This window comes from Zea mays, chromosome 8 (genome assembly GCF_902167145.1).
Source record: "Zea mays cultivar B73 chromosome 8, Zm-B73-REFERENCE-NAM-5.0, whole genome shotgun sequence".
Classification (NCBI taxonomy): domain Eukaryota; kingdom Viridiplantae; phylum Streptophyta; class Magnoliopsida; order Poales; family Poaceae; genus Zea; species Zea mays.
The window spans coordinates 142,405,099-142,428,196 of record NC_050103.1 but is presented as its reverse complement, the minus strand read 5'-3'; the positions used below and the strand labels follow the sequence as shown (position 1 = coordinate 142,428,196).

Here is a 23,098-nt window from a genome sequence, read left to right as displayed (position 1 = left end):
TCCACGGCCGCCTCAGGCTACTCGGGCTCCGCGCCCATTACTGATCAGGGGTTCGAAGGCTGGCCCCCGAAGGGTTCACAGTCGCCTCAGACACCGAGCGAGGGATGACCAGGGGTACGTTCGATACATAACCGAGGCTCGGGCTGCGCTCCCGAGGTACCCTAGGACATATCCGAGACCAGCGGGAACGATCTTGTAACGGAATCCCATCGGAGGGAGGCATCGAGCCCTCGGACCCCGTCGCCAGGGGACCGGGTCCGGCAAGTCACCCGCAGGTACTTTTGGGCGTGCCTCTGGGCCCCTAGCCGACCCCCAACGAACGGGGCACGGACGTCCACTCGGATTACCCGCTTGCAGCTCACCGGAGACACCATGTTCGGTGCCCATCGAGGGTAACATGGCGCACTCCCCCCTCCTCCTTGCGGAAAGGCGACGTAGGGGCGTATGTAAAAAGCCGAGTTTGTCCCTGATCGTCCTCTCGCCCTGTGCAGAGGCTCGGGGGCTGCTCTCGCAAAAACCGGCTCCGGCCAAATCGTTGACAGCGTCAACATACCAGCCCGAGAGCTTGGGCCCCGACCGTGCACCCGGGCTACGGCCAGTTCGCATGAGGGAACGACCAGACCAGCCGAAGCGTTAAGCGAAGTATTAAGACCTCGAAGGAGTGTAACCACTCCTCCGAGGCCTCGGGGGCTACACCCGGCGGGTGCGCTCGCGCGCACCCACTGTTGGGGACTTGTTCTCAAGTGCTAAGAGTTAAGAACAAGGCAACATAAAAAGTGTTAAGTGTTAAAATCCTTCGTCCTTCGAAGCATTATGTTCCTTCGGGAAATAATGAGTCTCGGACGAAGGTCATGAGAGACATACCTTCGTAAACATAACAAGTAGTGACGAAGGACTCACATAAAGCATGAAATATGATATAAGCATCACCATAGAATCATTTCTATTTTATTAACATGGAAAAACAGAAATGATTCCAAATTACAAATGTACCTTCGGTCCTGAGAGAAGGTGTAAAGTACGAGCGTGATGCCAAAAGCAAATGCCAAGTCAGCGTGAACAGTACGGGAGTACTGTTCATCTATTTATAGACGCGGGACGCAGCCCACGTAAAATTACATCCATGTCCATTACACTTGTTAACGGCTTATGGAAATCTGTCGAGGCCCCCGAAGTCTTTTCATCTTTGAGTCGGTTCCCCCTTCTGCCATCGCGCCGAAGCTTCCCTGCGCACAGCTTCGGCTACACTCGACCTTCGTTTGGTTCAGGCTTCGTCCTGGCCGTGCTCCATATTCATAATTCTGGATCCGAAAATACCTGTTCACATAACCCACTCGGAAAACATTGTCAAATCATGTTTTTGAGGACCTTCGGAGGACGAAGGCCCCCAACAGTAGCCCCTCGCAATATTAATTTGTAAATAATAAATTCAGATTGCGATATGGACGAAGGCCTTGAGCCGAAGGTCCGAAAAAACACCTTCCCTTTGCTAGAATAGCAACATTCAATGACAAGTGGGGTCTTTCAACTTTCAACGCATCAAGCGTATAAATACGGCCATGCCGCAAACTTATTTCGCACGCTTTCTGGCCAACCACTCCTGTTCATTCATTTTTTAGCTCTCGTGCACTGTGATCTGCTAAGTTTTTAGCTTTGAAGCTTCGGCTTTTAAAAACAGTTTTTTAGCGCTTCCGAAGATGTCTGAAGCTGCTAAGAAGGCTGCTGCTGAGATGAAGCTGAGTCTTGATGAAGAGAAGAACCTAGGGTTTCTTATAGCGATGTCGAAGTCCAACACAGAAAAGATTACCAAGGAGATTCTGGCGGGGCTGTCTGAAGATACTGGTGACAGTGAAAGTTATGATATGGACAGCGGTGGCGAAGACTCCGAAGATCGCCCCTGGCGACCAAGCCATTCAGTTTATGGTAAATCAACTATCAAAGAGAATCATCTTGTTAATATGAGAGGAAGGTATTTCCGGGATCTGTCCATTGTGAGGGCGGACGAAGGGGAAAAAACTTGTCCACACCCTGAAGAAAATGAAGTTGTGGTGTACCGAAGCTTTTTGAAAGCTGGACTGCGATTCCCCTTGAGCAGCTTCGTCGTGGAGGTATTGAAAATCTTCGAAGTCTATCTTCATCAACTTACTCCCGAGGCAATTATAAGGCTAAATATCTTCGTGTGGGCCGCGAGGAGCCAAGGTCTGAAGCCTGACGCAAGAAGCTTCTGTAATGTTCATGAATTATTATATGAAACAAAGCCTTGGGGCAAGGAACAGTACCATAACAACTTTGGCTGCTACAGCTTCGTTTCTCGGTCCGGGGCAAGCTGTCCCGTACCAACCTTTCGGAAGAGATGGCCCGGGGATTGGATGACAGAATGGTTTTATGTGAAGAATGACTTATCAGCACGAGAAGACATCAAAGGTATAATTATGCGTCCTATTTGGCAAAGCTTCGGCCTTCGGAGGCCGAAGGTTGAAATGGACGAAGCCGCCGAAGAGTGCCAAAGGGCCTTTGGGGTAGTCTGCTCGTTTATTGGGTCAAGGGACTTGGTCCAAGAACACATTGCATTCAGGGTATGGCCACTTGCGGAGAAGTGGGAAATGCCGAAGGAGACCATTAAAGAGCCCGACGAAGGCGGTCTAGTTAGACTGAAATACACATTCAAATATGCTGATAAATTCGTTGAACCTGATGATGACTGGTTGAAGAGCATTGAAAATTTAAGCGATGAGCTACTCGGGACCTACTCGAAGGCTGAAGATAATGCAATGTCAGCAGCCTTCGGAGGCCGAAAAAAGAAGAGACTGAATCGGGTATTCGATGCCATTGGGTTTGTCTACCCTGACTATCGTTATCCCACTCGAGGGCAGAAAAGAAAGAACACAACCTCTGCAGAAGAGGAAGCTGCAACTGCTCCTAGCGAGCCAGAATCAAAGAGAAAGGGGATAAAAGTCCTCACACACCGGCCACGCTATATTGAACCAGCTTCGGTGCCTGAGTTCACCGGAGAAGCTTCTTCGGCCACCGAAGCTGAACAGCCAACCTTGCTGCCAGAAACTGCAGAGATGGCCGAAGCACCATCCACAGAAAAAATGGAAGAAGCGAAAAAGCCGACTAAGGAAAAAACATTAGAAGTTTTGAGTCCTGCAGTAAATATTGAAACAGCAAAAAACCAAAAGGGGCCATCAGTGACCCCAAAAAGGAAAAGAATGGTAAATGTACTAGACGTCTTGGAGACAATTAAGTCTTCAAGCACAATTCCAAAAAAGAGTGTTGAAATTGCTGAAGCTTCTACTGAGGCTTCGGCTCATCAAGCTAAAGCTGAAGCTGGGCCTTCAGAGCCCTGCAAGGAGCAACCTTTTGAAGCCGAAGCAATAAAAATTCCAGAACCAGTATTAGTTGAAGAAACTGACACCGCCATCCCCGAAGCACCTGCCAGCATGCGTGATTACATGATACGACATGCTTCGGGGAAGAAGCTATCTGAAGAAGAAACTCATGAAGCCATCCATTATGCAAAGGAACTAAAATATCCGAAGGGGGCAGTAATATTCAATGGAACGAATGAAGATGACTTCTTATACTGCCTGCCTGACAACAAAGAGCTATCTGTCTGCCGAGAAATGGCCAGAAGTATTGGTTTCCCGAAGCTTGAATCTGGATTAAGCGCCATGACGAAAGAAGATCTCGCAGACAGTCTTGCGTACAACAGCCTGAAGGTATAGGAATTAAACACTTGAAAAATCCCCTTATTTTTACGCAACTCATTCCTTTTTTCTTATATGAATTCTTTTTCGTATAGGGCCTGATCCTAAGCAACGCACTAAGAGCCCAAAAGAGCGCCGAAGATGAAAGCTATGAAATTGCGTTTAATAATTTACGCTCCGAAGTTATCAGACTGAGAAACGAAGCTTTGGAAAAAGATAAAATTCTGCTTACACTGGTAGATAAAGTGAAAAAAGACGAAGCTGCTTCAAAGGCCCAGGCCGAAGCTCAAAAACGCGAGATTAAAGATCTTCAGAAACAGCTGGCTAGAGCTAAAGAGGAGCGCGCGCTTGAGGAAACGAAACGAGAACTTAGTGATTTTATGGTCAGCAAATTGGAATCAAAAGTTAAGGAGCTTCGCACATCTCAGGGGAAATGCTATGTCAAATCTGTAGAATGTGTGAATAAAATTAAATCCAGCTTCGCCAGCGTAGGCGCCTTTTCCAGCGAAGAGAATTTCTCTCGAGGCAATCCCGAAGGTCCGCTGGAATGGATTAGCCACGAAGCAGAGGCCTTCGAAGAGATTCTGAACAGTCGTGGCGACATATGCGCTTTTTCGGGCGCCAGAGGAATTGCTTCTGTCTTAGAGAAGAAAGGTTGCGAACATGTAAAATTTTTAGCTCAATCCGAAGCTACCTTATCTTCCGAAGACATCAAGGACCCCTCGGCCGAAGCGAGCGCAGTTGGAGGCAAATTTTTTACTGATATCTGGAACGACGGCGGCCGAGGAATGGCGCGAGAGATCATTGAAAGAAGCGAAAAAGGCATTCACGATGCTAGAAGAGTAGCAGACGCTGCCGAAAGGAGTAGGGAGCCCGGAAGACAGTTAGGTACCAACTAGTCGTTCTTGTTGCGTTGTAATTTTCATTTTAAACTTTGCTCGCGATTTGTAAAAGTACTGAAGAAGTGTTCTCTTCGCTCAGAAACTGTTGGACGATCTGCCGTCCCCCACACAAAAGGGGATGAAGAAATTAATCAAATGGCCGAAACTATCATGGACAAGGTTGTTGACCAACTTCTGAATGAAGCCGCCGAAGCAATATTGAGGGAAGATTAGGTGCTATTTGGAAAAAACATTTAAAGTGTAATCTATGCAACACTTTGTACATTTGAATGTAATATACAAGTCTCCTTTCATTATTGAATTCTTTACGATGCATGAAACATTAAATACATACCATTTTTGAGCCCTTTGGCGAAAAAACACCTTCCCTTCTTTTCATGCTTCGTGAAGAAGACATTCTCCGTTAAAATTATTCTGATGAATCACATCCATGCTTCGTCAAAACATTCTTCGAAGCTATATTCCGAAGCTATACAACTTCGATATTGATCTGATAAAGCTCGCCCATGTTTCGTAAAAATATTCCCCGAAGCTGTATTCCGAAGCTGTACAATTTCGATGTCACTTTCTCAAAGCATCCTTTCGAAGGTTGAGAGTATCTCCTTCTCTTGCCAAATGCAATATGATGTATGATGCTTATGCTATGCAAAATGATGTGATGATGTTATGTTATGCATGTGACATTTGTTCCGGAGATACACATAAAATATATTCGTAAGCTCTGCATTCCCTTGGGAACGTCTTTGGAGCTTCTTCGTCTTTTACTTAGACGGTATCAGCGTTGACTTTTCGCTGTAAGCCTCCCTTAGGAGCTTCTTCGCCTTTTACTTAGGCGGTATCAGCGTTGACTTTTCGCTGTAAGCCTCCCTTAGGAGCTTCTTCGCCTTTTACTTAGGCGGTATCAGCGTTGACTTTTCGCTGTAGGCTCTGCATTCCTTTAGGAACGACTTCTGAGCAGAAAACTTACGCTGCGCTCCCTTTGGAACGACTTTTTGTGACTTCATAAACTTACTCTGCGTTCCTTAGAACGACTTTCTGTTACTCCGAAGGATTTTTAATCCGAAGGTCCTCCTTGGTAACGGAAAAAGTTTTAGGCTTCAGCAACTTGGGCCTGTGGAGCAAATAGATTTTCCTCGTGGGAAACAACGAAATTATTACATGAAAACTATCAATGTTTTTTGCTTCACAGAAAATAAAACTGAATAGAAAAGACTGCTATCACAGGTAGGATATGTCAATAAATGTGCTTCGACTCTGGCACAGTGCTGTTGACTGTGCGAGCTTCGGACTGTTCTCTGAAGTCCCTCTGACGTGGAGCGTATTGACTCCCTTCTGGCTGTTGACCTTGCTGCAATGGAGGTGGAGGCGGAAGCTGCTGCCAGGAAGCTTGAGGTTGACTTGCCGAAGCTACAGAAGCCGCAGGGTGGTTGTCTATGTATTGTGGGACATAAGGCGGATGAAACGAAGCAGTATGCATAACCTGCTTCGACTGAGCTTGTTGAGATGCAGCTTCGGCTAGTTCCTTTTGCTTCTGGATTGTAACATGGCACGTCCTAGTGGTGTGGCCCTTGCCCTCTCCACAGAATAGGCAAAACAGTCTCCTTGGCTGATCTCCGAATCTTCCGCCGAAGCCCCTGGCGCCTCTGCCTCTTGGAGCTGGTGGCCGAAAGAAAGTTTGTTGTTGCCCCGAAGCCTGTGAGGAGCACTGCGGCCTGTTTTGCTGACTCCCCTTATCATCATTCTGAGTGTTGTGAATGGAACGGACATGCCTCGGGTAGTATCTTCCTCCGAAGCCCCTGGTCATCTCAGAAAATCTGAAGGCCTCCTCCCTTCTTTGGCGAAAGTCATTGTCAGCACGAATGTACTCATCCATCTTTTGGAGCAATTTCTGCAAGGTCTGAGGAGGCTTCCGAGCAAAGTATTGAGCTGCAGGTCCAGGACGGAGCCCCTTGATCATGGCTTCGATAACGATTTCATTGGGCACCGTTGGTGCCTGCGCCCTCAATCGTAAGAACCTTCGGACATACGCCTGAAGGTATTCTTCGTGATCCTGAATACACTGGAAGAGGGCTTGAGCTGTAACCGGCTTCGTTTGAAATCCTTGAAAGCTGGTCAGTAACATATCCTTCAGCTTCTGCCATGAAGTGATTGTTCCTGGCCGAAGGGAGGAATACCAGGTCTGAGCAACATTCCTGACGGCCATGACGAAAGACTTCGCCATGATTGCAGCGTTGCCCCCGTACGAAGACACTGTTGCTTCGTAGCTCATCAAGAATTGCTTCGGGTCAGAGTGGCCGTCAAACATGGGGAGCTGGGGTGGCTTATAGGATGGAGGCCAAGGTGTAGCCTGCAGCTCAGCAGACAGAGGAGAAGCATCATCAAAAACAAAATTTCCCTGATGGAAATTATCATACCAGTCGTCTTCGTTGACGAAGCCCTCCTGATGAAGGTCTTTCTGATGAGGCCTTCTGTTCTGCTCATCGTGAGTGAGATGGCGAACTTCCTCAGAAGCTTCGTCAATTTGCCTTTGCAACTCAGCTAGGCGGGCCATCTTCTCCTTCTTCCTCTGCACTTGTTGATGTAGCATCTCCATCTCTCTGATTTCTTGGTCTAGCTCTTCTTCCTCAAGCGTCGGGCTGACGGCTTTTCTCTTCTGGCTTCGGGCCTCCCGAAGAGAGACGGTCTCCTGGTTGTGGTCCAGCGGTTGTAGTGGTGCTGCCTCAGTCGCTGAAGCTTTCTTCGGCGCCATAGCGAAGGTCTATAGCTTCCGAAGGTGTTCACGAAGACTCGAAGTGGAAGTGAGTTCACCGGAGGTGGGCGCCAATGTTGGGGACTTGTTCTCAAGTGCTAAGAGTTAAGAACAAGGCAACATAAAAAGTGTTAAGTGTTAAAATCCTTCGTCCTTCGAAGCATTATGTTCCTTCGGGAAATAATGAGTCTCGGACGAAGGTCATGAGAGACATACCTTCGTAAACATAACAAGTAGTGACGAAGGACTCACATAAAGCATGAAATATGATATAAGCATCACCATAGAATCATTTCTATTTTATTAACATGGAAAAACAGAAATGATTCCAAATTACAAATGTACCTTCGGTCCTGAGAGAAGGTGTAAAGTACGAGCGTGATGCCAAAAGCAAATGCCAAGTCAGCGTGAACAGTACGGGAGTACTGTTCATCTATTTATAGACGCGGGACGCAGCCCACGTAAAATTACATCCATGTCCATTACACTTGTTAACGGCTTATGGAAATCTGTCGAGGCCCCCGAAGTCTTTTCATCTTTGAGTCGGTTCCCCCTTCTGCCATCGCGCCGAAGCTTCCCTGCGCACAGCTTCGGCTACACTCGACCTTCGTTTGGTTCAGGCTTCGTCCTGGCCGTGCTCCATATTCATAATTCTGGATCCGAAAATACCTGTTCACATAACCCACTCGGAAAACATTGTCAAATCATGTTTTTGAGGACCTTCGGAGGACGAAGGCCCCCAACACCCACCGGAACGAAATGCAACCGAGAAAGGCTGGTCCCCTTGCAAAAAAGTGCGACGAAAGCCTCCAAGCGAGTGCTAACACTCCCTTCGAGGCTCGGGGGCTACTATCGGGGACCATAATTAGGGGTACCCTCAAGACGCCTAATTCTCAGCTGGTAACCCCCATCAGCATAAAGCTGCAAAGGCCTGATGGACACGATTAAGTCAGGGATCAGTCCACACGAGTGACTCGATCACGCTTCACCCGAGCCTAGCCTCGGCCGAAGGCAGCCGACCTCGAGAGACTTCCGTCTCGCCCGAGGCCCCCTTTTTATGGCGGACACATCACCGGCTTGCCCAAGGCCTTGGCTTCGCTCAGAAGCAACCTTGACTAAATCACCACACCGACTGACCAAATTGCAGGGGCATTTAACGCAAAGGTGGCCTGACACCTCTATCCTGACACGCGCCCCCGGCAGAGCCGAGGTGACCGCCGTCACTCCACCGCTCCACTGGCCAGTCTGACAGAAGGACAGCGCCGCCTGCGCCACTCCGACTGCAGTGCCACTCGATAGAGTGAGTCTGACAGGCAATTAGGCCTTGCCAAAGGCGCCACGACGAACTCCGCTCCGCCCGACCCCAGGGCTCGGACTCGGGCTAGGACCCGGAAGACGGCGAACTCCGCTCCGCCCGACCCTAGGGCTCGGACTCGGGCTAGGACCCGGAAGACGGCGAACTCCGCTCCGCCCGACCCCAGGGCTCGGACTCGGGCTAAGACCCGGAAGACGGCGAACTCCGCTCCGCCCGACCCCAGGGCTCGGACTCGGGCTAAGACCCGGAAGACGGCGAACTCCGCTCCGCCCGACCCCAGGGCTCGGACTCGGGCTAAGACCCGGAAGACGGCGAACTCCGCTCCGCCCGACCCCAGGGCTCGGACTCGGGCTAAGACCCGGAAGACGGCGAACTCCGCTCCGCCCGACCCCAGGGCTCGGACTCGGGCTAAGACCCGGAAGACGACGAAACTCCGCCTCGCCCGACCCCAGGGCTCGGACTCCGCCCTGGCCTCGGCCGGACGACTTCCGCCTCGCCCGACCCCCTGGCTCGGGCTCGGCCACGGCAACTGAAGGCAAGACTCAACCTCGGCTTCGGAGGAAACCCCACGTCGCCCTGCCTAGAGCACAGACCGCCACGTCAACAGGAAACGTCATCATCATCCTACCCCGAATCGACTCGGGTCACGGAGAACAAGACCGGCGTCTCGTCCGGCCAGCTCCGCCAGAGGGGCAATGATGGCGCTCCACGAGCTCTATGACGACGGCGGCCCCCAGCTCTCTTACGGCAGCAGGACAACGTCAGCAGGGACTCGACCGCTCCAACAGCTGTCCCTCCATCAGGCTCCGTCGCACCTCCGATAGCCACGACATCACGCCAGCAGGATGCCCAGATCTCTCCGGCTGCCACATTGGCATGTACCTAGGGCACTAGCTCTCCCTCCGCTAGACACGTAGCACTCTGCTACATCCCCATTGTACACCTGGGTCCTCTCCTTACGACTATAAAAGGAAGGACCAGGGCCTTCTCAGAGAAGGTTGGCCGCGCGGGACCGAGGACGGGACAGGCGCTCTCTTGGGGCCGCTCGCTTCCCTCACCCGCGTGGACGCTTGTAACCCCCCTACTGCAAGCGCACCTGACCTGGGCGCGGGACGAACACGAAGGCCGCGGGACTTCCACCTCTCTCACGCTCGGCTCCGGCCGCCTCGCCTCTCCCCCCTCCGCGCTCGCCCACGCGCTCGACCCATCTGGGCTGGGGCACGCAGCACACTCACTCGTCGGCTTAGGGACCCCCCTGTCTCGAAACGCCGACAATGATATTATATTTGGGTCTACTAACAAATCTACATGTGAAGAGTTTAGTAGGATCATGACACAAAAGTTCGAGATGTCTATGATGGGGGAGTTGAAGTATTTCCTAGGATTTCAAGTGAAGCAACTCCAAGAAGGCACCTTCCTAAGCCAAACGAAGTACACTCAAGATATTCTAAACAAGTTTGGGATGAAGGATGCCAAACCCATCAAGACACCCATGGGAACTAATGGGCATCTCGACCTCGACACGGGAGGTAAGTCCGTGGATCAAAAGGTATACCGGTCGATGATAGGTTCATTACTCTATTTATGTGCATCTCGACCGGATATTATGCTTTCCGTATGCATGTGTGCAAGATTTCAATCCGACCCTAAGGAATCCCACCTTACGGCCGTAAAACGAATCTTGAGATATTTGGCTTATACTCCTAAGTTTGGGCTTTGGTACCCTCGGGGATCCACATTTGATTTGATTGGTTATTCGGATGCCGATTGGGCGGGGTGTAAAATTAATAGGAAGAGCACATCGGGGACTTGCCAGTTCTTGGGGAGATCCTTGGTGTCTTGGGCTTCAAAGAAGCAAAATTCGGTCGCTCTTTCCACCGCCGAAGCCGAGTACATTGCCGCAGGTCATTGTTGCGCGCAACTACTTTGGATGAGGCAAACCCTGCGGTACTACGGTTACAAATTAACCAAAGTCCCTTTGCTATGTGATAATGAGAGTGCAATCAAAATGGCCGACAATCCTGTCGAGCATAGCCGCACTAAACACTTAGCCATCCGGTATCATTTTCTTAGGGATCACCAACAAAAGGCGGATATCGAGATTTCTTACATTAACACTAAAGATCAATTAGCCGATATCTTTACCAAGCCTCTTGATGAACAAACTTTTACCAAACTTAGGCATGAGCTCAATATTCTTGATTCACACAACTTCTTTTGCTAGATTGCACACATAGCTCATTTATATACTTTTGATCATATCTCTTTTATATGCTATGACTAATGTGTTTTCAAGTCTATTTCAAACCAAGTCATAGGTATATTGAAAGGGAATTGGAGTCTTCGGCGAAGACAAAGGCTTCCACTCCGTAACTCATCCTTCGCCGTCGCTCCAAGCCACTCTCCATCTTTGGGGGAGAGAGCAAAAGGACTTCATCTTTGGTATAATCTTAACTCATTTGTTTATGACCAAAGGGGAAGAAATTACTTCGAGGGCTCTAATGATTCCGTTTTTGGCAATTCATGCCAAAGGGGGAGAGAGTATGAGCCCAAAGCAAAAGGACCGCAGGACCGCACCACCACCAATTTCAAAAACTTAGTTTTTCAAAGAATATTTTTCAATTGGTATCCCATTGTGTTCAAAAGGGGGAGAAAGTAGTATTTCAATTTGAATCATCAAAACCCTCTTGAACACTAAGAGGAGGATCTCTTTTAGGGGGAGTTTTGTTTAGTCAAAGGAAAAGCATTTGAAACAGGGGGAGAAAATTTCAAATCTTGAAAATGCTTCATAAAAACGAATTCATTTGCCTTTGACTATTTGCAAAAGAACTTTGAAAAGATTTACAAAAGATTTTTGCAAAAACAAAACATGTGGTGCAAGCGTGGTCCAAAATGTTAAAAATAAAGGAACAATCCATGCAGATCTAGTAAGTATTTATATTGGCTCAATTCCAAGCAACCTTTGCACTTACATTATGCAAACTAGTTCAATTATGCATCTCTATACTTGCTTTGGTTTGTGTTGGCATCAATCACCAAAAAGGGGGAGATTGAAAGGGAATTAGGCTTACACCTAGTTCCTAAATAATTTTGGTGGTTGAATTGCCCAACACAAATAATTGGACTAACTAGTTTGTTCTAGTGTATAAGTTATACAGGTGCTAAAGGTTCACACTTAGCCAATAAAAAGACCAAGAGTTGGGTTCAACAAAAGAGCAAAGGGCCAACCGAAGGCACCTCTGGTCTGGCACACCGGACTGTCCAACTCGAACTCGCCACCTTCGGGAATTTCCAGAGGCACTCGCGCTATAAATCACCGGACTGTCCGGTGTACACCGGACAGTGTCCGGTGCGCCAAGGAAGAGCGGCCTCAGGAACTCGCCAGCTTCGGGAATCTCCAACGGCTAGTCCGCTATAATTCACCGGACATGTCCGGTGTGCACCGGACTGTCCGGTGCAACCCCGGCGCAACGGCTTCTCCGCGCCAACGGCTACCTGCGGCGCATTAAATGCGCGCGCAGCGCGCGCAGAGGTCAGGCGTGCCCATACTGGCACACCGGACAGTAAACAGTACATGTCCGGTGTGCACCGGACATCCAGGCAGGCCCACAAGTCAGAAGCTCCAACGGTCGGAATCCAACGGAACTGGTGACGTGGCTGGGGCACCGGACATGTCCGGTGTGCACCGGACTGTCCGGTGCGCCATCGAACAGACAGCTCCACCAACGGTCAAGTTTGGTGGTTGGGGCTATAAATACCCCAACCACCCCACCATTCATTGCATCCAAGTTTTCCAGCTTCCAACCACTATACAAGAGCTAGCATTCATTGCAAAGCACACCAAAAGAGATCAAATCCTCTCCCAACTCCACACAAAGCATTAGTGATTAGAGAGAGTGATTTGTAGTGTTCATTTGAGCTCTTGCGCTTGGGTCGCTTCTTTTCTTTCGTATTCTTTCTTGTGATCAAACACTCACTTGTAATTGAGGCAAGAGGCACCAATCGTGTGGTGGTCCTTGCGGGAAGTTTGATTCCCAAGTGATTTGAGAAGAGAAGCTTACTCGGTCCGAGGGACCGTTTGAGAGAGGGAAGGGTTGAAAGAGACCCGGCCTTTGTGGCCTCCTCAACGGGGAGTAGGTTTGAGAGAATCGAACCTCGGTAAAACAAATCCGCGTGTCTCACTTTATTATTCGCTTGCGATTTGTTTTGCGCCCTCTCTCGTGGACTCTATTATATTTCTAACGCTAACCCGGCTTGTAGTTGTGATTATTTTGAGAATTTCAGTTTCGCCCTATTCACCCCCCTCTAGGCGACTTTCAGCCGCCACAAATTTTCTCAGACTCTCAATAGCAGTGCTTCCACCCATCCGAATATACTCATCAACATAATCTGCTGGAACACCATAATCTAGTTGTCGAAAAGCTGCAGTAACCTTTTGCAAGCAGGTGAAAACCATAATGACCGACGACATTAACTTTCTGAACAAAATATTTATCATGTTTTTCAACAGCTTCAGCTATCCTTTTGAACAAATGGGGAACTCATCCGAAAGCGTCGTCGAAAAATCTTCTTGGGATATGTTGGATTCTCAGCAAAGTAGTCAAGATATAATTTTATAGCGTGTTCTCCTCTACTTCGATTGTAAACCTTATGTCCAAAAACTGAACCACGATGCTTTTTCTGCTGCTTCAATTTTGTCTTCCAGTATTTACCCATCAAAAGAACAATGGAATAGTCAAGTTCATCTGCTAAATATTTATCTTGTTGATGTATCTTATACCTCCTAAAACCGGACATGTTTCTGAAACGTATTGAAAAAATTGAATAAGAAATCAATTAATAGTGTATCAACAAAGATGAAAATTATTTATGAACTCTCTTTCGTTTCATATTTACTAATCTTAAAACATCTATCCAATAACTGGAGCATCATGTCAACTTGAATTAGAGGAAGGGAGTAATAGCATCACGTCCAATTCAATTAGAGGAAGAGAGTAACGTGAATGTGTGGATGAAGTACTCCCAGGCGTGAAATAGCATACCAGGCGTGATGAAAAGCAAAGCATACTAGGCGTGATGAAAGCTGCAATATTCTCTCTAACCGTCGACCTGTCCATGCGAACGCACGTGATGAAAGCTGCGCCAACCTCCTACGTCTACAGGGTGAAGGAAGATATGTTGCCAAATGTCTAGGTCTTCGGCCGTCCAACGAAGCAGAGCAACCGGTGCGCAAAACAAGTACGGCGTGGCGGGAAATCTTCCGCCAAAACCAATAGATAAAACCAGATTTAACTAAATGGCGCTGTATAGGACTCACTGTTGGAGCTAACACAATTGTTGGGTCCTATACACATTTCTGTTCGACCTTATTCCATTTTAAGGCCCAATTTTAGGTCCCACTCTTGGAGATGCTCTAACAACGCAGATGTTCTCCCATAATTCTATAAATAGACTTAAGGACTATTTAGTTTCTATCTATAATTTATCGTAACTAAGAGTGTGTTTGATACATGAACTAAAATTTAGTCTCTCTCCTATCGAATATTTGGATAGTTAGAAGCATTAAATATAGTCCGCAGGGGTCTTTTGATGGGTCTATAGAAGAGCTCGTCTCTACACGAGACTCTATATACATTGTGTCTTGACTATATTTATGATTTAGAGGATCCAAATTGTATCATATGGACTCTTAGTTGTCTCTTGTACTTAGAAAATTGATTCAAGTGCTTAGACATATGACCTCTTAGTTGTCTTTTGTATCTAGAAAACCGATTCAAGGGCTTAGGGTTGTACAAATCCTTAGGGGAGTACATGTTACATTGGACGTTTGAATGCCGATTACTAGTATTAAATATAGTATAATTCAAAACTAACTATGTAGATGAAGACTAAGCGACAAGACGAATTCATTAAGGCTAATTAATACATGAGTATCAAATGTTTACTGCAGTAACACATGAGCGAATCATGGACTAATCAGGTTTAATAGATTTATGTTATCGTTTAGTTTTTATATGTGTAATTAGTATAATATTCAAACAATTTATGTGACGGAACTAAAATTTAGTCTAAAAGATTCAAACAGGATTCTAGAACGGGAAAAGTATATCTTGAAAATAAGTTATGTTAAAGTTTTTTTCCTAAAATATTATATGGCATCATGACTCTGGATGTAAAACAAGTGTATGTCTCATGTTTTAAGAAAGTCATCAAATGTTAAGTTTGATCGAACATATAAAAAAGTATTTATGATATAAAATATTTTATTCACAAAACTATTGCATTATATTGATATTGCTTTCTATATAATTAATTAAACGTGAAATTAGTTTGTTTATCGAGATGCAAAGTACTACACTGTTTATTCTGGATGAAGGGAGCCTATGCTTGTACAAGCAGGCAACAAGGTCAACAGCCTCCATGACCATGGGCAGCGGCACTATGGCATTGGCAGGCCAAACCTGACAGGCAAGACTAGCCGTCGTATGCGCTACAGCCTACAGACAAGCACTCGAGGCCCCGCCCATCCTCCACGCGCCCTTCCCCGCCCATCGACACGCGCCCCGTAGCCACCCCGCTGCCGGGTGCTCGTGGCGGCGCACCTGATCCCCGCGGCCCCCGCACGTCCCGTCCCCATAGCGCGGCCTCGACACCTGTCCCCCGCACGCGCGCGCGCACACACGAAAGTGCACGTAGCTTTCCTACCCTCCCTCCCTCCCTCGCTCGCTCGTCCCGCCCGTCGCCTCTCCCTCCTTTCTGCCGGTAACTCCCGGTCCCGGCTCCCGAGCCATAGTGACAGCAATTACCCAGTCCCAGATCAACGTTACCCAACGGCTGCCAAATCTCCCTCCGCTTCCCGGCTCCCCAGGTCGAGCCGTCGAGGGCGCTGCTTGCCACTGCCTTGGTCGCTACTGTACGACGCACTTTGGTGGTGGTGCCGCTACTCTGCTCCCCGAGTTCCATCCTTCCTCACGAGGAGGGCGGGCGTTGCCGTTGCCTGCCCGTGTGCTTTGGCGATTCGGGGGCTTGGGCTCGGATCTGCGTGTGCCTGCCTCCGGACCCGCCCGAGGCTCGGGGCGCCTGATTTGGGGCCGGGTTAGGCAGATCTGGAGGGCACATGAGAATAAGGCGGCGGCGGAGGGGTAGCGGGAGCTATGCGGTGCTTCTGCGAAGGACTTGAGCCGGCCTGGGAAGGTGATCCTGGAGGAGGTTGCGGCGGCTGCAACGGCGGAGGGAAGGCTGGAGGATGTCGTAGCGGTCGTGGCGCCGCTCGCGGCTCCGCCTGCGCCGACGTTTAGCCCCGCTGCGGCGGAGCTCACGCTGATCGCCGCGGCGGTCGTGGGAGCCATGGAGGGGGTCTCCGTGCCCCCGGTCAGGACGGCCTCCGCGGCGGACGACGACGCGCTGGCGCCGGAAGGGGAAGGGGGAGACGCGTCTCTGGCCGGGAGCCCGTGCTCGGTGGCCAGCGACTGCAGCAGCGTGGCCAGCGCTGACTTCGAGGGGGTCGGGATGGGTTTCTTCGGCGCGGCAGCGGGCGCGGAGGGTGGCCTTGGCCCCATGGTGTTCGAGGACTCGGCCGCGTCCGCGGCCACGGTCGAGGCGGAGGCCAGGGTCGCAGCTGGTGGGAGGAGTGTCTTCGCCGTGGACTGCGTGCCGCTGTGGGGCTACACCACTATATGCGGCCGCCGGCCGGAGATGGAGGATGCCGTTGCTATAGTGCCGCGATTCTTTGACGTGCCACTCTGGATGCTCACCGGCAATGCGGTGGTCGATGGGCTCGATCCCATGACGTTCCGATTACCTGCACATTTCTTTGGTGTCTATGACGGACATGGTGGTGCACAGGTATGCTTACCGTCCATTAATGACTTCCTATTAGCAGGCTCATTTTTGGTACTCTAGTTAAGACTTAAGACTGTGTGTACTCCTAAATAGAACATTTTGTTGTTGGTACAGCTACATTGAGTGGCATTGGCTCAATTCGTTGTAGGTAGCAAATTACTGTCGGGAACGCCTCCATGGGGCCCTACTGGAGCAGCTGAGCAGGATAGAGCAGACCGTGTGCGCAGCTAACTTGGGAGACATGGAATTCAAGAAACAGTGGGAAAAGGCCTTTGTGGATTCTTTCGCTAGAGTGGATGACGATGTTGGGGGCAAGACGATCAGGGAAGATGGTGGCGAAGCACGCATAAGTGACGCTGCTATGATGCTTGTGCCCGAACCTGTGGCACCTGAGACCGTGGGTTCAACGGCGGTCGTCGCCGTCATCTGCTCCTCGCATATCATTGTCTCCAATTGTGGAGATTCACGGGCGGTGCTCTGCCGTGGCAAGCAGCCCGTGCCTCTGTCGGTGGATCATAAAGTAAGCTCTCCTGCAATGCTGTTTATTTGCCTGACCTTTCAGCTGACATGTTAAGCAGATGTTTACTGCTTTGCTCAATTCGTTCTTCAGCCTAACAGGGAAGATGAGTATGCAAGGATTGAGGCAGAGGGTGGTAAGGTCATACAATGGAATGGTTATCGAGTTTTTGGTGTTCTTGCAATGTCGCGATCAATTGGTATGCTTTTTATTTCTCTCCAGCACACTGCCTTGCTATATATAATAAGTCACCTTGGTTTACTGTTGCAACGATTTGGATAAGGAAATTTGAATAAATTTCTATCAATGAATTACTGTTTGGTTTACTAGTTCAACACCTCTGCAACCTCAATTTTGGTGACAGGGAATGTGTCAGGGCCTAAGAAGGCCCACGTTAGGGCTGCGGTAGCAGCAGCCATGGGCCCTCTAGGGGGATTAGATAAGGATAGTTAGAGATAAGATTAGAAGATTAGTTGAGATTATTTAGGAGATTAGTTGAGATTATCTAGGAAGGTTATCAGTTAGTAGTTTGTTGAGAGTTTTTAGGAGATAAGGATCTCTAGCTAGATAGGGGCAGCCAACCGGCCTATTTATGTAATCAATGGATGAGAAATAAAGCAGGCAAGAATTAGAAGGGACAAACCCTCCTCTTGCTTGGCCGTGGGCAAAGGCCCCCGGCCGACGTTCCTGCCCATCGATACCCCTCTCCAATCCCTCACCGATCTAGTGACCATAACATCTGGTATCGGCTAGCTTGGGTTTCGATCTGATCCCATGGCTTCTGCTGCCAATTTCGCGGCGTCATCCTGGCAATCGGCGTCCCCATCTCCATGGACAACGCCGCATGTCACCTTCGTCACGCCGTCCTGGCAACCGACGTCCCCATCTCCATGGGCTGCGCCGCATGCCACCTTCGTCACGCCATCCTGGCAACCGGCGTCCCTATCTCTATGGGCAGCATCGCCTGCCAATTTTGTCACCACATCCTGGACGCCGGCGTGCCCATCCCCAGGGACAACGCCAAATTTCATCACATCATCTTCGTTGACGGCGTCTCCGTCCCCATGGGCGACGCCACTAGGGGCAGCCACGACTCAGCAATCACCAGCTCCATCGATGGGAGATTTGTGGACCAACATAAGGGCTGATCTCACAAAGATGCAAGCCACGCTCCAGAAGGTTGAGCAAGGGCTGCTGCAAATCAAGGCAGCAGTGCAACATGAGCAACACCAGCTGGCGCTGTCTGCACGGCTCCGGACATCGGCGGCTGTGGGCATACAAGCTGCTGCTCGTGGCTTCCTTGCACGACAGAAAGTGCGGGAGATGCGCCGGCAGATGCTCGAGGTAGCCTTGGTGACGGTTGACCTCGGCACACGTCGACACGACCTCACCCTGTCGGACGGCCATCAGCAGTGGCACCAGGCCGCTATCTCGAAGTGCAAGCATGATATGTGTCCCGCGGGCGACGAACTTCAACTCTACGACAGCGGCGGTAAGGAAGGCACTCACCTCGTCATCAACAAGGGCGCACTATTTAGCGCCACCACATTCCGCTACCGGCCGCCACGAGGGCGCCTCCGCTGGTTATTGTTGCGACCTATTCCAGGTGCCCATCCATGCGCTCCCCTTTCGTGCAGATGGCGTCCATGGAATCCAGGTGGCTGCACACGTGCGTGTCCGCCTTATCTTATGGGGTAAAAAAATCAGATTCAGAATAATAAGATAAGCCGAGATGTAAAAGGCTTGTCTTCTAGGTGTTTGGTTTTGGGTCAAGTAGACTCGGTCTTTGAGCACCCGTTATGCGGCAGCTCGAGGGCGAGCTGCTTGTCCAGGAGGGGTGTAGTGTCAGGGCCTAAGAAGGCCCACGTTAGGGCTGCGGTAGCAGCAGCCATGGGCCCTCTAGGGGGATTAGATAAGGATAGTTAGAGATAAGATTAGAAGATTAGTTGAGATTATTTAGGAGATTAGTTGAGATTATCTAGGAAGGTTATCAGTTAGTAGTTTGTTGAGAGTTTTTAGGAGATAAGGATCTCTAGCTAGATAGGGGCAGCCAACCGGCCTATTTATGTAATCAATGGATGAGAAATAAAGCAGGCAAGAATTAGAAGGGACAAACCCTCCTCTTGCTTGGCCGTGGGCAAAGGCCCCCGGCCAAGCAAGAGGAGGGTTTGTCCCTTCTAATTCTTGCCTGCTTTATTTCTCATCCATTGATTACATAAATAGGCCGGTTGGCTGCCCCTATCTAGCTAGAGATCCTTATCTCCTAAAAACTCTCAACAAACTACTAACTGATAACCTTCCTAGATAATCTCAACTAATCTCCTAAATAATCTCAACTAATCTTCTAATCTTATCTCTAACTATCCTTATCTAATCCCCCTAGAGGGCCCATGGCTGCTGCTACCGCAGCCCGACGTTCCTGCCCATCGATACCCCTCTCCAATCCCTCACCGATCTAGTGACCATAACAGAATGTATTAGTTATAATAAAAAAAATACCTGGTGATTTTACAATTTTTATGTAGTTTCTGGTCCACAACAACACGAAATGTGCATTGAAGGACCATTACGTAAATGCTGTCTATGTTGATTGACCGAAGATGCTACTTTGCTATCATTTTTTTTACAAAAAAGTAGTTGGACAAATTAGCAGCCTAGCATGACAAAGGTAAGTTACCTTGCAAAATACGAATGTTATATAAGAGCTGGTTTAATTTTCATTACATGTTAAAATATTTCTAGCTTTCAAGTGAGCAACAATCTGTGTTTATTAAGTGGCAAGGAACAATTCTGTCCACATTAGTTGTTACTCCAAATTGTATATTACACGATTTTTGTACTTCTGTGGCTCTCCTGTGTTGTAATATTTTTATACTTCCAAGCAATGCACGTCTTCCCTAGAATTGTTAAATTCAAGGAAGCCATGGAAGTGGATTATGCCCTTTGTTATGATGTAGTGCATGATATTGAATTCAGATCCTGTTTTAGAGCATCCTAAGATTCTATCTGCAACATTTCTAACTCCCTGAACATATTCTGACTCCAGTCATTTGGTTCTGTCTCATGTTTCTATTGGCCAAGAAAGGTCAGGGTCCTAAAACAGTTAAAAGCAATCTTTCTTGTGGAATTGCTCTATTGTAGAGGGAAGAAAAACTATGTTTCCTGAATAACTTTTGATACTTGGTTGCACACATGGGCGAAAGTCACAGGCCTCGTCTGTATGGTTTGGTCATGCCTCATTGTATGCTCACTTGTGGCGTAGATAGGTGATAGATCTCCCCTATACAATTGTTCTCATGTCTATGCTCTACCATCGGTTGCTTCCTGAGCCTGACCCCTTGTTTTCCTGAAAATACATTTTTTTCTTACGGTTGTGCAGCCGTGGGGAAATTTGTACACTACATGGGGGTTTTGGAAATCCTAGGATATTTTATATCCTACTGCAAGGGCAGTCTCTCATATTTGCCACGATGTTGCTGCTTTGTGTTTTGAAGCAGTTACTTATTTGGTGGTGGTGTGTGCTGGGGGGGGGGGGGGGGGGGGGGCGTTAAACCTTTTTAGTCAGTTTCATATAAATGTAACAGTACACTTGAACATAATTTGATATGGGTATTCAATATAGAGTTGGGGAATTTGCATAGGTATTCTATGGATGGTTAATTACGTATTTTCTCTCCTGTTTTGAAATTCTAAGCAAGCTCTCAATGAGACTGCATGAAACCAGCAAAGTGTTCCTTTAAGTTCATATATGGTACAAAATATGATGTTGAACATACACAATTTTTTTCTTTCTTTTCTCTTTTTGCTAAAATCAAGTTCTTCGCATGTGACTTTGTGTTCAAATGGTATCTATATACCAGTGATTTGGAACAAAATAGGATTGAGTCTGGTATCCTTGTGCTCAAGTGTAATATGAAGTTTTTGTATAGATCATAGATCATTAAATTCGTCAATATAGAGAAGCAAATTTAAACGGACGTCCATTGCACTAGGTCCTGGGAATGTTTGGCAAATTATGCTGCTTCCTCACCCCCTTCTGGAGCCATCTGCGATTGTTCCGATAGCATGATGTGTTCAAAATAATGGAGTTTGGGCAGGCTATTGGCTTGACTACAAACATCCTCGAGTACACTCTGTTTCTGGGCGATGCCTTCGATTTTATGCTGCATGCTTTCTTTTGAGTTCTTGACTTCTGAAGTACAATACTTTCCGTTGTAGTACTATACGATGCGTACACACTAAAGGCGCTTGCTGTTTTTGTTTCTATTTACTAACACTAGACGTGAATAGATCTTTCTCTTTAGTGTAGAATATATACCTTTAAACTAATTTCGAAATTTGTCTCCACTGCTATGAACTTTAAAAACTCTGACCTGCGGGGCTAAGACCGCTCCCACGGCATTATATTAAGAAGAAGAAGACCTTCTCACGTAGGTCGAGAAAACCCTCGAATCCCTGCCCCACCCATATACAGCGGCACCGTAGCCCATGTTGAGAACGGCCGGAGCCGGGTCTTAGACCTGTGCTTTGGCGCGGGACAAACGAGGGAATTTTTTTAACCACAGCCTGAAAATTCGCTTCCACGGGGAGTCGAACTCAGGGCCTGAGGAGTGCTACTCAGACCACCTAACCAACTCGGCTAGAGGCCCTTTCGCTCTGCTATGAACTTTGACCTATCATGAAAGTGAGCATGTATGTTGCTAGGTTCTTCTCTGCATTAGCAAGGACCCCATAGAACCTTTTCTTGCCATTGATTATGTTACCTAAGTGGAGCATATTGAGGATACACCATTTTTTTTTCTTCAATTCAAATATGCTTGTAGAAGAACTGAGTACTCTCAGCTTGGTAGTTTTAGTTGTTTCATTTCAAACAAAATTCCAAGATACAAAGCAAGTATTATATGAGCAGAACTGTAATAGCTTCTATTAGTTGCAGGTGACAGATATCTGAAGCCATGGATAATTCCAGTCCCGGAGGTAACAATAGTTCCGCGGGCTAAGGATGATGAGTGCCTTATTCTTGCTAGCGACGGCCTTTGGGACGTAATCTCAAATGAAGAGGTATGTGAAGTTGCTCGCAAGCGGATACTTCTGTGGCACAAAAAGAATGGCACAAGCTCATCATCAGCCCCACGGGTTGGTGATTCCGCAGACGCAGCTGCTCAAGCGGCTGCCGAATGCTTGTCAAAGCTTGCTCTTCAGAAGGGGAGCAAAGACAACATCACTGTCGTTGTAGTTGACCTGAAAGCACAGCGTAAGTTCAAGAGCAAAACCTAACCATGATGACTTAATGGACAATTATAGCGACAAGTTGCTAGGAACCTATAGATTTGGAGAATCCAAATTTGGTCAGTTTAGTCGCTGCCTTAGTACATTACTTAGCCTAGTTCTTTTTAAGCAATTTGGGCTGCCAAAGGTTTGTATTCCTGTATATGGTACAAATTGTAAAATCCGTGCCAGGGTTTATGTTTCCTGACCGTGGCGACGGTCCTGTTTTCACTCTTCTTTCTTCATTGCCCTGTATTCTTTTTGTCTGCATTCTTTTTTGTCAAGCTTGGCGTCCAAGTATCTGTCAATGTATTTTTTTTACCATGTAGGGTACAAAAGAAACGAAAGTGTTATAAAGGTTTGTATCCTACCTGCCTTAATTTGGAAAATCTATCAATTGCATCAGCTGGTAAAACAAGAATGGACTCTGAAATTTGGATACTGGTTGAAAGGAACTGAATGGGTCTACAAGGGTTGAGTTGGACTAAAAAGTTCAAACCAAAAAAAAAACCTTGGTCTACATAAATTTGTACTCAACATATGTATGGTAAAGTTTTAGGACCAAAACGATCACACTAATGTTAGAGGCTTTTGTAACGTCCCGTCCAATCCTGGACCGACGGTATTTACTCCTGGTAGCTCTCTAGGATCATATATCGTCTCCACAGACTAACACGAGTCTTTTGTGCACACTTTGTTCTTACTCATGCACACTCGAGAAAAACTTTCCGGTCGGTCACCCATCATAAATTGTTTGAAGCCAAGCACGCTTAACTTGAAGGTTCTTTTGAGACA

The 23,098-nt window shown here is 47.9% G+C and overlaps 1 protein-coding gene across 2 annotated transcripts; it reads left to right on the top strand.

Annotated features, from left to right (window-relative positions):
* The first annotated feature begins 15,311 nt into the window (after positions 1-15,311).
* LOC109941434 (probable protein phosphatase 2C 6) lies at positions 15,312-22,683 on the top strand. Of its 2 annotated transcripts, none has more exons than XM_020542394.2 (4): positions 15,312-16,521; positions 16,667-17,038; positions 17,129-17,234; positions 21,972-22,683. In XM_020542394.2, exons 1-4 carry the CDS (start codon positions 16,024-16,026, stop codon positions 22,310-22,312), a joined length of 1,317 nt encoding a protein of 438 aa, XP_020397983.1. In that variant the 5' UTR covers positions 15,312-16,023; the 3' UTR covers positions 22,313-22,683. The 2 variants fall into 2 exon arrangements, with proteins under 2 accessions (XP_020397983.1, XP_020397982.1); XM_020542393.3 differs by having other exon boundaries at positions 15,341-16,521; positions 21,966-22,683.
* Positions 22,684-23,098: the final 415 nt, after the last annotated feature.